Below are 14,094 nucleotides of genomic sequence, written 5' to 3'. Positions count from 1 at the left end.
GTTGCTGACAGTCTGGTGCAAAGGCACCTCATCTTTTGGACTCTACGAAGTCCATAAAGTTTTGAGAGTACAAGTCCTTAAGGTAACAGTTTCCTGGCAACCCCCTCTTGTAAACCCGTGTCCTTGAGAAGAGCCCTAGTATCGTTCTTCGCCTTCTTTGTGGGGTGAGTGTTGGTCTTCCAGTAGGAGACTTCATCTAGCTGGCTCTGCATTATCCCAAAGTAGTCCTTGTGGGAAAGAACAAAAGTTGCACTGCTTTTGTCAGGAAGTAAGACAACACTCTCAGGGCACCCTCTCAGGTCCCAAATGGCCGCCCTTTCTCTGCTGGTAATGTATGATTTCAAAAGCTTAGTTCTCGTCAGAGCATGGCAGGTTTCACAACATACTTCTTCAGCTATTTTAGGCAGTAGTTGTGCTGCAAACTGTTCAACTGTGCTGATGATGTCCATGACCGAAGTGGGAGCAAAGTTAACTCCCTTCTCAGGAAATGAAACTGCATCATTACTCCGCTCCAAGTCAGTCAGATTGTTCACGGTCTTACTTGGTGCCTCCAGTGATGAATTGTCAGAGAGACGTGACAACTTTAATATTTGACGTCCTGTAGCTTTCCTTTGAGCAGAATTGGCTGCCACCCAGGTAACACTATAAATCCAGTCCTATGTCCAATAATTAAAATGATTAGCCAACTGCAAATATCATCTAAATAGTTCCTGGGAAGTATACTCAAGGCTCCAGCGAGAAAAGTACACTCTCTCATGTATCAAGGCAAGGCTGGCACGCTTTTCAGTTTTCCTGGCTGCTGCAGAATCGATGTGCTGCCTGACCTTAGCAAAGTTCGGCACAACATGCTGGGCACAACATCTCTTCAGAAATGCTAGAGCACTCAGCAAAAGGCATCTCTGATGGTAAAGCTTCTCGAATTTCTTCATGCTGTGATACATCTCCTCCCCATAAAGTTCTAAAGCTTCTCGAATTTCTTCATGCTGTGATACATCTCCTCCCCATAAAGTTCTATGATGTGATCCTTTAGTTTCTCCCAATTTATTTGTCGACCAAACAGTCCACAGGTGTACTACCGGTTCATTGTGTCCAACGGCTCAATATTTCGGTGATCAGATGTGTTGCCAGTGTCAGATGCGCTAACGAATTGAGCTCCAGAGGGCACGCGGCCCACTATATCCCCTGCCCCTGCAAGGCATTCCATCTGTGGTCCGCACCATGTCCTTGCTTCGGCGGTTACAGAGACACTAGCATTGACATCTGTGGTATGGATGATGTAGGTGCTCTGTTCGCCCTGGTCACCAGATTGTTTTGTTTGCTGAGAGTATTCTTGACTAAACTCAGTGCTGACTTCCAAGCCTTGCTAAGATTAAGCCCCAATCTCAGTTGAGAGATCGTCCCTGGTGTGAATTGTTATGACATCTCCAACAACGCTGTCTCGGTATTTGGAAGACTGTGCCAACATCCTGGCACTTTCAAACACTATTGCGTGATTCTCAGACAAACAATGCCCTGTGACTGCTGACTAACTGGGATACATGAGTTGAGTGTGCCTCAGGTGTTCTCGGTAACGATCTTCAGCAGTGCTCCCTGCCTGTCCAGTACATGTCTTTTAACACTAACACGGAATCCAGTACATGCTGACTGTCTGCAAACTGAGATCATCTTTGATTTCAAAGAGGATCTCAGTTTGCGGAAGGCCAGAGTATAACAGATTCCATGTCAGTGTGGAAAGACATATGAGGCATGTTCAAAAAGTAAGGTTACTTTATATTTTTATAAAAAAATATTTATTTACTCATCAATATGCATGTTGTTCCCTTCAAAGTAATTCCCCTCAGATACAGTACACTTGTGCCAACACTTCTTCCAATCCTCAAAGCATTTCTCATAAGCACTTTTTGGTACAGCCTTGAGTACTTCCAGCGATGAAGTTTTTATTTCCTCAATTGTTGAAAATCTTCATCCTTTTATAGATCTTTCCAGTCTGGGAACAGGAAAAAGTAGAAGGGGGCCAAATTCGGTGAATATGGTGACTGAGGCACAGTTATTGTGTTGTTTTTGGCCAAAAAATCTCTCAAGCAATGATGAATGAGCAGGTGCATTGTCTTGATGCAAAAGCCATGAATTGGTTTTCCATAATTCTGGACTTTTTTGTGTATTGATTCTCGCAAACAGCGCATAACATCAAGGTAATACTCATTACTGACCCTATGACCTTGAGGCAAAAATTCATGATGCACAGTAATTGAAAGAAACAGTGAGCGGAACTTTGACATTTGATCGAACTTGGCATGCTTTTCTCGGTCTTGGATCTGCGGGATGCTTCCATTGGGATGACTGGGCTTTGATTTAGATGTCATAACTGTAAACCCATGTATCATCACCAGTTATGACCCTTCCCAGCCAATCAGTATCATCGCTGATGTCATTCAAGAGCTCCTGAGCGATGCTCATGCGACAGTTCTACTGATTAGAATTGAGACATTCTAGAACAAACTTCACTGATGCACATCTCATGCACAAAGCATCAGAAAAAATTGCACAACAAGAGCCGACTGATATGCCAACACTCTCAGCAACTTCTCTTAAAATAATCCGACAATTTTCGAAAACAATTTTCTTCACAGCTTCATTATCACCTGTTATTGATGTGCTGGGGCGTCCAGAGCAAAGTTCGTCATTGGCATCTCCTCGGCCATCTTGGAAGAGCTTGTACCATTCGTAAACATATTTTTTTATTTAGAGCAGACTCACCATATACCACTGTCAACATTTCAAGTGTTTTAGCACATTTGATTCCATTTTTCACACAAAATTTGATGCAAATTCTTTGCTCCACTTTTATAATAATCGAAAATCGTCAAGCACACTAAGACAGGTCTAACCTTTCTATCTGTCAAACACAAAGTATGCTGTTCACTTGAAACGGTGAACATATGTCCGGGATGTGTGTACCAACATAATAAAAAAATATCAATAATGTAATTTACATTGCCTGCAAAATTTGAAAAGTCACCTTACTTTCTGAACAGCCCTCATATATTGGACAAACAGGACACACCATTTAAGATCATTGCCGAGAAAACCCGAGGCATGCTCAACTCATGCATCCCAACATGTCCACAGTTGTAGAGCACTGTTTGTCCAAGAATCACGTGATGGAGTATGAACGTACCAGGATCTTGGCACAGGCTTCCAAATACTGGGACAGCATTATTAGAGAGATATAGAAATTCGCAACAGGGAAAATGTCACCAACCAAAACTGTGGCTATAATTTTAGTATGACTTGGGAATGAGCACTAAGTTTAATCACGAAGACTTTCAGCAGACAAAACGATCTGGCGACAAGGGAAAACAGGTCCTCTACATCAACGCTACCACAGATGCCGACATTTGCATCTCTGTGACCTCTGATACAAAGACAGGTGTGCGGATCACAGGTGGAACGGCTCTCAGGGTAGGGGATATGGTCAGAAGCACACCCTCAGGAGTTCAGTTTGCCAGCGCACCTGATGATGGCGACATGTCTGAATGTCTGATCGCCGAAATAGTGTGTCCGTTGGACACTATGAACTGGCAGCATACCGATGGACTGCTTGCTCAACAAATATGCCAGGAGAAACTGACGAATCACAGTAATACACTAGTCTAACGAGGACACATAAATGGACAGTAAGTCACAAACAAGTAGTTGCAGTGATGGAATTACTACCTGAATCAGATAAATCTCTTTCTCATCTCTTTCCATGAGCTTTGTTTTTTATAGTTTGTAGTGCTCTTAGGTCGTCTCTACTCACTTTTTTCTTTCTCTCATTTTCTTCTGATGACTTCTCAACTGTCCTTTTCTCTGGTACTATGTCATGGCACCTATCACATGCATTTCTAAAGCTGTGTATTACTGTTTTGTGATGATTACAGATCAACCCCCCCCCCCCCCCCCAGTGACCTTCATGACTTCGCCAACAGTATGAACAGCTATGAGAAAGGTTTCAGTCAAATTTTTACCAGGATTGAGTTGTCAGAGAAACCTCTTCTAAGGCTGGCACAGTCATGGAAAAGACTGCAAGAAATCTTGATAAATCTCTTCAAATTTTCATGTCTACTCTTCACCCAAATGGCCATAATCCAGAACTGACTGATGCGAACATGATCCCCATCAAATTCTTCGAGGACTTCCTTTACTGACATCATCTCCACTAAACTTTGGAACTCATCAGCAAAGGCGCCATTGGCAAAGGCGCCATCATCATGGCCACCAAAGCAATATAAGGTAGTGAGACGTATCAATGCAGTGCATAACTGTCTATTCTCATGGTCAGCATTAATTGGCACTTCGGGGACAGAACATGGAACGCCTTTCATAAAGAAATAAGCCAGGGGCTATTTATCCATAATTGTGGATACCATACTCTTCACAAATGTAAGGCACTCATTCTGGAACACCAAGATATATTTCTCCGATATGTAATATTGACCCAGATCTTCACTGCTTCTTACCTGATGTCCACTTTCTGAGGCTGCTACTGATTTTATTGTTATTCAGATCAATGCTGATGCTACACTGTTTCTACAAACTTCTGCTTGGACAAATTTTCTCAATTAATTCTTTGACAACCAACAACAGGGAATTACAGAAGAAAGGAGTTACACAAGCATATCACTGAAATTTAGTCATAAAAAAGTCAACCTGAGCAGCCACAGTTTCAAAAAAGGTGAAATGTACTGTCAGCATCTTGCCCCTAAACGACTCACACACTACCTCGTAGTTAAGACTCCCAGGAATTACAGTAGTGACCTTAGGCTTTGGTTTTGCCCACTTCTGTTCCTTCTTCACTCTTTCTACTGCCTTTACACATTTTTAAACATTTGCTGAGCCCAGACAGGCACAATTTTATTTTCCACCCAACAAACAGCACAAAGCTTCTGTGGGAAAACAGACGTGCTTGTAATATTGTTGAAATCAGCTTGGCAGGAGGGAACATTGAGAAGATTACACAAAGCTCTCAGAAACTGAACAAGATTTCAACTAAAGCTAGTAAAACCTGTCTTAAAGCCATCTTGCACTATATGTAGGCCACATGTCCCCTCTCAATTACCCTTGCCTTTGAGCTGGCTTTACAGCTCTCTTAGGAATGCTTCATTTACACAATGGCCATCCATGGACAAATGAATAACTTGCGTGTTTAGATTTACCTCAGATTGGATGCACCTGCCTCAAATTCAACTAAATCTTTTATAGCACCTTTTCTCAAAAACACTGAAGTGAGGTACCAGCTTGAAACGTGGCACAACCACTATTCCAAAAACATGCAAACATATCAAACACCATCACTATCACATCACATGCAACAACACTCTCCTGTAGTTATTTTGTGAAAAATGGCTCTAGTCTAAATGCAATGCCACATTTTATTTTTGACTTCTGAAGCTGCATTTTAGAGGCAATGTTACTGGCTGCTAAGGTGCCAATGTCCTGAGAAGACTGGTGCCTCACAGCAGCCAACAGATAGAAATGGATCTCCGTCTTCATCATGGCATCCCTCTGCACATAATCTAGTATCATCAGCCACAGTCCAGAAGTTCCTGTAGTAGGTGCTTGATGTGACTGCCTTCAGGGTAATGCCTGGTAGCTAGGACACACCACAATTGCATGATGCACTCCCTGCCTGCATTGCAGCAGACTAAAAGTACATGGAAGCTGATTAGAAATACTGCTTTTTTTCACTGAAACTGGTTATTTTATTTCCGGTACACATGGTGAATCAAGGGCATCATCAAGATTGTCTTTTCCATTGTCAGAGTTGACATTTAGCTGGAGGCATCCAGAGGTGGCAGGTGGCACTGCAGAGGCCATGTTCAATGCAATAGCAAAAGTTGAACTGAAAGTCGCATATGGAGCAAAAATCACAAACTCATGTCTATTTGCAGCGAACAGCATAGATATAGACAATGTAAGCTTCCTAGCAGCCTGGAGCCCAGCTTACTTCTTTCCTTTGCAAGACTGGACAAGGTTTGCTTGTCTGTATTTCTGAGTGACAAGTTTTAGACAACATGAACCAAACATTGAATTTTTCAGATGTGTGCTCTATGATCCACCAAAATTCTCGATACTCAGTCCAGCAAGGGTTGAATGCACATTTACAGTTCATTGAGTAAGCCTGAGGTAACATAGGCATTAGACAGGATCATACTTAAATAACAAAGTGAGATGTGATCCAAGAGTTCACAGAGACAGGATGCCACTAGAAAATTTCACAACTGTGCTTTTTTCTTTGTCATGAGCAACTTCCACCACTCCCCCTGACTTATGTGTCTCCCTGAGTGGGTCCAAAGCAAAGTGATAAAATCTTCCTTCCATGTGTGTAATTGAAAGTAGTTTATGTTGACTAAAACCCACAGCAGAATTGGAAATACTGGTCATTGTGGGTAGAAGTGATGCAAAAAGTCATCTCACCCCCATACCTTAGGCACCTACTTCCACAGTCCCCACTCAACATCTGACCCCCTGCATTCCACTGCAAGCTTTAGCTCAATGTCAATTAAGCCAACAACTACATGCCAAAGCCCCAACGACTCCTGGTTAGTGTTCTAATTACACAATAAGGTTCCAACCACAAAAGATCTGTAATCAATCTTATTTGTACGCAACATAAAGAGATAGACAGCTGCTAGCATGCACAACAGTAATTTTTTGTTATATGTCCAAAAAATGAACTGTGTGCAAACCTATCACACCCTAGTATTCCTGGTTCCAAATTAATGGATTTGAATAGGCCACAACCTCCCCGAAAAGCACATGTCTTTGTGATAAAAACCATGTTAGCAAACAAAGCAGTACATCTGAAAAGATGTAAATGTAAACCACCCAAACACATCACAGATCCTTGAGCATCACAGTGTGTTACAAACACAAAGAATCATGACACAACAACAAACTAGCATAGGATGCCCAGGCTATGGTGACAGGCATACCAGCTATTCCATGTAAACAACAACAAACCTCTGCATAGCTCATCTGGACTTGGCCAGGCTGAGCTGGTTGGCTTGCTGCTGATGGTGAACAGTTAGCACAGTACTGTATCAAGCCAAGCAGAATGCAGACAAATGCCTCTGGCCAAAGTCAAATGAGACATCATGTCTTTCCAGGGTTTTTATGGAAAATGGAAAAATTTCTTGTGTTCCCTAGAACAAAAAAATTCCCTGAGATTTCCCTATCTTCTAGGTTTTCCAGGATGCTGGACATCCTGCCATTGAGCCCTAGTAGGAAGAAATGAAGACTGATTTTAATTCCTGTTGACATCAAGGCCATCAGAGACTGAGCGCAAGTTCGGATTATGTCGATGGGGAAGGAAAACATCCGTCCCTCTGAAAGAAACCATCCCACAGGAAACCTAAATCTGGATGGATGGATGTGAGTTTGAACCACTGTCCTACTGAATGTGAGTCCAGTGTGCCATTGGGCCCTGAAGCTTTATTCATTTTTAAGGATTTCAGCTCTTTCTTACCATCAATGACTCTAATATTTGTTTCAAGCACCTTTTCAGTGACATGAGAATTAAACTAGAGCCAATGCTCCTGAGTGTTCCTTGGTAAAGATGCAGCTCAAAATCAGAATGAACAAGGATGGGTAATAAAAACAACTGTCCTTCTGAAACATACTGTCAGGCCATTACCCTCAGGTAATTTAGGGAAAATCTGAAGCTCGAAGGCTTTACGGACAATCACACCCCACTCCTCTTGAATATGAACCTGTGGTCTTAATCATTACACCATCTTAATCAATGAACAAGTCACAAGTGATGAGAGTGGTGACTAGAAACATACAATGGATACACATTTTATGAAGACAACGTGGATGTTTTAAAATTTCAAATCGTTCACAAGATGAATGAAAATCACAAATGGTCGAAAATGAAAATAGTTATATTCTAGAAATACTGCCAAATGAAGTACATAAATCCACTTGAAGTATGAAAAAAAAGAATTTTTCAGTAGAAATGATTAAAGCAGGAGGATAAGTCATACAAAAGGAACTTCCTGGAGTACAAGCGATGTTGGCGCAGATACTGTGGTGGCAACTTCCACTAACAAATGTAAACAACAGAGGCGCAGTAACTGTGGTGGCAACTTCCAGTAGCAACTGTAAACAACAGAGGCACAGTAACTTTGATAGCAGTTTGAACTGACAACTGTAAACAACAGAAGTGCATTCAACCAATCAGTTGTTAGCAGGCAGTGTTAAGTATTGGTTATGTGCCTGTAGTGTGTCAATGTTGTTGTAATAAATCTTAATGAAGCAATATCTCTAAATCAAGTGTTCAAGACATTCTCCAGAATGTTTTGAAGAAGGCAAAAGTGTGACCCAAATCTGTTCCTCACACCTTGACTTCCGAAGAAAAATGATGCATGTTCACCCGCAATGACTTGATTGAAATCCAAAATGTGAAAAATTATTTTCTCACATGGGAGGGGGGGGGGGGGGGGGCACAGTTTTATTGTCACAGGTTATGAGACTTGGCGTCAATACAAACCTACCACAGAAGGACAAAGTATAGAAATTCACATGAAGTGTCAGCACTCTGACAACATAAATGACATTCAAGACTGTCACGTACGAGTTAAACAACATTCCAAACAATGTTTCCAACAGTTGCACATGCTTGTATTAATGTTCAGTAAATCAAAGTGTAAATGTAAGTGTAGGTGTGTGTGTGTGTGTGTGTGTGTGTGTGTGTGTGTGTGTGTGTGTGTGTGTGTGTGTGTGTGTATGGGGGGGGGGGGGATACGTAAACTATCTGATGCATTTAAACCGCCATCTTAAAACATTTTTCTATTTTTTTATGAAGCCATTCCCGAAACTATTTGGACTTACAGAGTATACCTATTCACTAAACTTACCAACAACACAAAGAAAAACATTAGATTTTAAAAAAGCAAATGAACAAGCAGCTATCAGTAGCTGGTGTACCATGGTGGACCATTCATAAGGTGCGAGCAAAATTTAGAAACAAGTCAAAAGTACAAATCACAACTTTGAAACTCTTAGATTTTGAGAAAGCTTTCGACTCAGTTTCAACCAAATCTACACTAAATAACTTTATGAAGTAAGGAACTTGTTCAACCTATGTTAGTATACTGGAGAATACATATGTGAACATTATATATTTCATCAGGTTTCTTCAGGATACTCACAAACACAAAAAAGAACAAGGTGTCAGTCACAGAGATTCTTTAATGAAAACTATTCTCAACAGCACCAGATGTAATTTTTAGACCTCAAATGCATAATATATACACTGAAAAGAAATAGCATGCACAGTAAAAACAATCTGGATTGGTTTTGGTTAAGTAAATGACGTTTTCAAAACAAAGATTATACAGTGTCTGAAATGGACAGACAAAACTGTAAAATTGCAAGGGGACAGAATGGCCAGTACTTGCCTTCAAGATGTGAAACTTCAGTGTAGCTAATAGACACTTAAAAGAATACTCAGCTTTTGATCTGCCAGTTCCTTTCACAGGAACAAATGAGGAATATGTTTGAGAAGATTGAGAAGAGGGACCAAACTAATTGTGAGGACAAGAGGGGCGGAGGGGCGAGACATGAAGGAGGCCTGAGTGGTCTTCCCCTCCTTCCCAACCTATCCCTCTTTCCTCTCATGGGAAGGAAAAAACACTTCTGATTACTAGGGAGTTTCTTTACCTTTAAATTTGCCAACTGACCATACTGCAATTGTCGCCTGAAGTAAGTATCATTGTTGTTGATGTTGTCAACACTGGACTATGGAGTCTTTTGTTGCAAGTTATTTCTGAAATATCCTTTTTTATTCCAGCTTTAAAACTGTGCTTTTTGTTGAGGTCTTCTGTCCAAAGAGTGGTTTGTGGCAGTCCTCCACGCTACTCCATCCCATGCAAACATCTTCATCTCTGGTAACAACTGCCATTTGAACTTACTTATTGTCGTCAGACCTTGGTCTCTCGCTGTAATTACCCCCCCCCCCCCCCCCCCCCAACACACAAACTTCCATCTATTATCAAACTGATGATTCCTGCCAGCCTCAGGATGTGTCCTATCAACCAGTCTCTCCTTTTTCTTTGAACTAGTACTCTGAGACAAGTACTCCTCTCTCCCAACATGACCTTCAATGTTTATATTTGAAAAGAAGAGCAACATCTACTTATCAAATGTTGAAACAGGGATAACTGACTAGGATTTCTGGCATAAAAACTTCACAATGATTACCGTAACCTTTATTTATTTTCCACATTTCCTACAGACCATTTCTGATGAAATACCAACATATTATAAATTGTTGGGATGTATTTGTATGTGTGTCAGCTCCGCAAACTGTTAAAAGTACAATCAGATATTCTATATGAAATAGTGGACCACAGCTCACAATAATTAAGCACGAGTCCAACATGCAAAGCACTGATCCTCTCAATAATAAAGTAATCCATCCTTTTCTTAATCTACTAAGTTCACTGACTGATATACAATTCATTTCAATAATCCTTATTAATATGAGATACTTAACTGCGCTGTTCCATCATACGAAGCAGATACAAGCTGGCCACTAATATGTGGACTCCAAGACACACTCACTACCCTGCTCAAATGTCCACTCAACTCAGCCATTGGTTTTCTGTCAGTGGTTGCACTACCTAAAGCAGAAAAAAATGAACTGGAATCTAATATTTACAAAAATTAGCAAAAGCTTACCAAGCAATTATTAGCATGTCCATTCAAAGTTAAACGCTTTTTCTAATAACACGGAAGATAAAAACTTAAATCTGATGGGCATTGTAAGTGCAAAAATAAATTTAAAAATAATATCAGTGCTACAAACCAACAATGAAACCTGAAAAAATACAACATAACAAAATAATTAAAAGTATCAGTTCCATCAATCAGCAATCAACTTCAAAGTGTATAATCTGCACTATACCTATATCAAAAACAAATTCAGAGAGGGGCTGTGATTAGGGTCACTGATATGTATCTAATGACAAGTCTGTTAGAAATATATGTACTTAGGAGGAAAAAATGGAAACTAAAATAGGATATCTGAGTTCAATTCCCCATGTGCAAATACATTTTTCTGACATTTATGGCTCAAATCAGTGTACTATATTGAACAATTTATATTCTTAAACAAATAATTTCTAAACAAAACAATAGGTCGGTAAAACAGACTTGGTCGAAAGAGTAGTCTGATTAACATAATGTCGTAACAACTTTATTGCCAGTTCCAATCAGCGAATAGGTGAAAGTGCTGTGCCTGACAATAAAATTGTTAAAACAAAGTGTGTGTGTGTGGTTGGCATTAATGTTAAAAGTCAACAAGGAATATTGCAGTATCAACGGTCTGTTCATTGACTGCACTCAGTGCATTGCCCACAGCTCTCATCTTCACAGAAGATACCTTTAAATCAGCTATCAATGAACTGCTGCTACAGAGGACTCGTTACATACCGCCAGGTGGTACTACACATGCCATCAGGTGATGCTGCATTTGCATCACCTCGCTGCCTGCAATTATGACTGATCCATGTCTTTTGAAGCCACTGCACTCAGAGCTCCACTTCTGATTGTCTTCAGATTATCATCAGAGGTCAGACTACTACCTGATCACACCAAGTGTACGGATGACAGTGGAGTGAGATCTTACGAACATAGTAAAATGTCAGTGAGACTTTATGAATCCAGTGTAATGGCATTGCTACTTCAAGTGCTAGCAACTATTCGAAACTGGTACTAGTGGAACAGAAAAAGAAAGAAAGAAAAAGAGAGAGAGACTAAAGGATTATAACTTATGAATGCTTTATATAGGATTATGTATTATCCTTCTATAGTTTTTGAGTTCTAAAATGTACATCCAGTTCATTACATCAATGGATGTAGCAGATATTTCTGCTGACAAATTCATGATAGTGACTACTTGGATCCGCAGAAGTAGTTTCGACACAGTTGCATAATAAACTAATCAAAATTTTCTTCACTGCCAGTGGAATTAACTGAAATTGTCTTTTCTAGAAATATCTAGAAGTGGAAAGTGTCTCGATTTCTTCATTTTTGCATTATTATTATTATTATTATTATTCTTTCTTTCTTTCTTTCTTTTCTCAGACGTTATGTCTGGTCAATTATTATTATTATTATTATATTATTATTACAGTATTCCTTAATTTGTTATATCTATTCTTGCAGTGTTTTAAATTTTGTATATAATGGCAACTTCTGGAGCACAAACACTGCACTTATTCAGTTTCAGAGCCAACAAATTCAACAGTTAATGGCAAGCATTACCAGAGTGCTAAATCCATAGTAAGCACAAGAAACTATAGCTTAAGCACAGAACTCTGGAGGCCAAGTGCCACTGCTGCCACCTCCCTTCCACTATTTTGATGAGAAACAAGAGGAGTGGAAGGAGTATTAAATCCAGCTCAAATATTTCACAGCCTACAAAATCACAGGTGACTCATGATGTTCTTTCTTTTGTCCTTGGGTAAGGAGTGTCCATATTTAGGTTCCATACAGAACTGTAGAACCCCAAGCCCTATCCTACGAGGAAGTCACTAGCAAACTTGATGAATTTTTTTGAAGTGTAGATTCATGTAACTGCTGCTCATTTTAAACTTTTTCACACACATCATAATAGTAATCAGTTTTGCTAAAAGTGGATCGCTGAACTCAACAGCATGACTGGAAACTATAAATTTAGCTGCACTTGTGGAGCTTCTATTCAAGATGAAAAGTTTCACGATGCCTTTATTCAGAACCTTGCAGACAACACAATGAAATTCTGAAGCACTGCAATCCTTGTCGTAATGACCAACTTAAAGCAATCAAAGCTCAGAGAATATGAAAACTAACTTTAATTTGCCTGTTGTTGCATAGCTCAACAGCTGGAAGCCATGGCATAAGCAGGACATGAGATGCCCAGCAACTTATACTGCAAATTCACATGTAAAGTCTTGTGTCACGTGTTATGTCATACACAATCACAAACACTCCTCCTCCTGCTAAGCGAAATTCCAACACTGTCAAAAATCAGGACACAAGCAGCAAGTGTGCCTCCATCAGAAGCACAAAGCACACACTGTCCCAATTCAACCTAGATTTGAGGAAATGGAGACTAATATGATCTCACATTATGAATTTATACCCGCTTCTCCTGGCAATGCTCATAGTGACTGTGGATGCAAGTGCACAAATTGCGAATCAACACACAGAGTACAAAACTTGGCTAATTTGCATCAGCTCTCCTCACATGAAGAAACAGCAAATGGCTCTGTCCCTCGCAAAACAGAAAAAGCAGTCCTCCAAAAGCTGAACGGACAGTCTCATATGGAGAAAACCCACAAACTCCTTATATCTTTACAGATTTGCAATCAATTTGTACCATTCCAGTTACATAGTATTGCTTCAGTCACAATTGATTCATCAAACTACTTATGAGCAATTGGGGATAAAGTACCTTTGTGTTTGAGATGTGTACTTCGCTAGTAAAATACTGAAATATGGCTGTATCAGTGCTATTCACAATAGTTCAAACACACTCATGTCTTAGTACATTTGGCATCTATGCGTTTGATTTGTTTGGATTAGATATTGAGGACAATATACATGCTATTGATATACAAGTTTCTCATGTAAGCATTTATAAATCATTTGAAAAATGAGGACATTTGTTTGATGGCACATTGAGATGTGTAGAGCATTTTCTGACACAAATCACAAGCAAATACAATGCTCAGACAAAAGTATCACTCCAGCCTTCCAATGCCTCATGCCATTAATGATGAAGTTGTTTCTGAACTTGTCTTAAAACCTATTTCAGGTATTCAATGGGCATCTGCTCTGGTTATCACAAGAAATCTGAACAGGAGAATTAGACTTTTGCTGACTTTAAGCACCACTTGACACTCAAATGGTTATCGATTCTTTCGCAGTTCTATGTACTGAGGAGCTAACTGGACAATTCTTCTCCAAGACCGATTTAGTTGATGCTTACCTCCAACTTCCCCTGGATGAGGAAGAAAAGGGGAAAAAAAAGGAGGTCAATAAAGATGTTAGCTCATATCA

At 39.9% G+C, this 14,094-nt stretch overlaps 1 protein-coding gene across 1 annotated transcript in view; it reads right to left on the bottom strand.

Annotated features, from left to right (window-relative positions):
* The window catches only part of LOC126174816 (gem-associated protein 5), a 313,470-nt gene that overhangs the window by 139,965 nt on the left and 159,411 nt on the right, over window positions 1-14,094 (bottom strand). The window contains exon 12 of the mRNA XM_049921193.1: window positions 10,546-10,670. Coding sequence (XP_049777150.1) covers window positions 10,546-10,670 — 125 coding nt within the window. The remainder of the gene's footprint in view (window positions 1-10,545; window positions 10,671-14,094) is intronic.

Source organism: Schistocerca cancellata, chromosome 3 (genome assembly GCF_023864275.1).
Source record: "Schistocerca cancellata isolate TAMUIC-IGC-003103 chromosome 3, iqSchCanc2.1, whole genome shotgun sequence".
Classification (NCBI taxonomy): domain Eukaryota; kingdom Metazoa; phylum Arthropoda; class Insecta; order Orthoptera; family Acrididae; genus Schistocerca; species Schistocerca cancellata.
The sequence above is the reverse complement of the archived record's forward strand: the minus strand, read 5'-3'. Positions and strand labels throughout refer to the sequence as shown.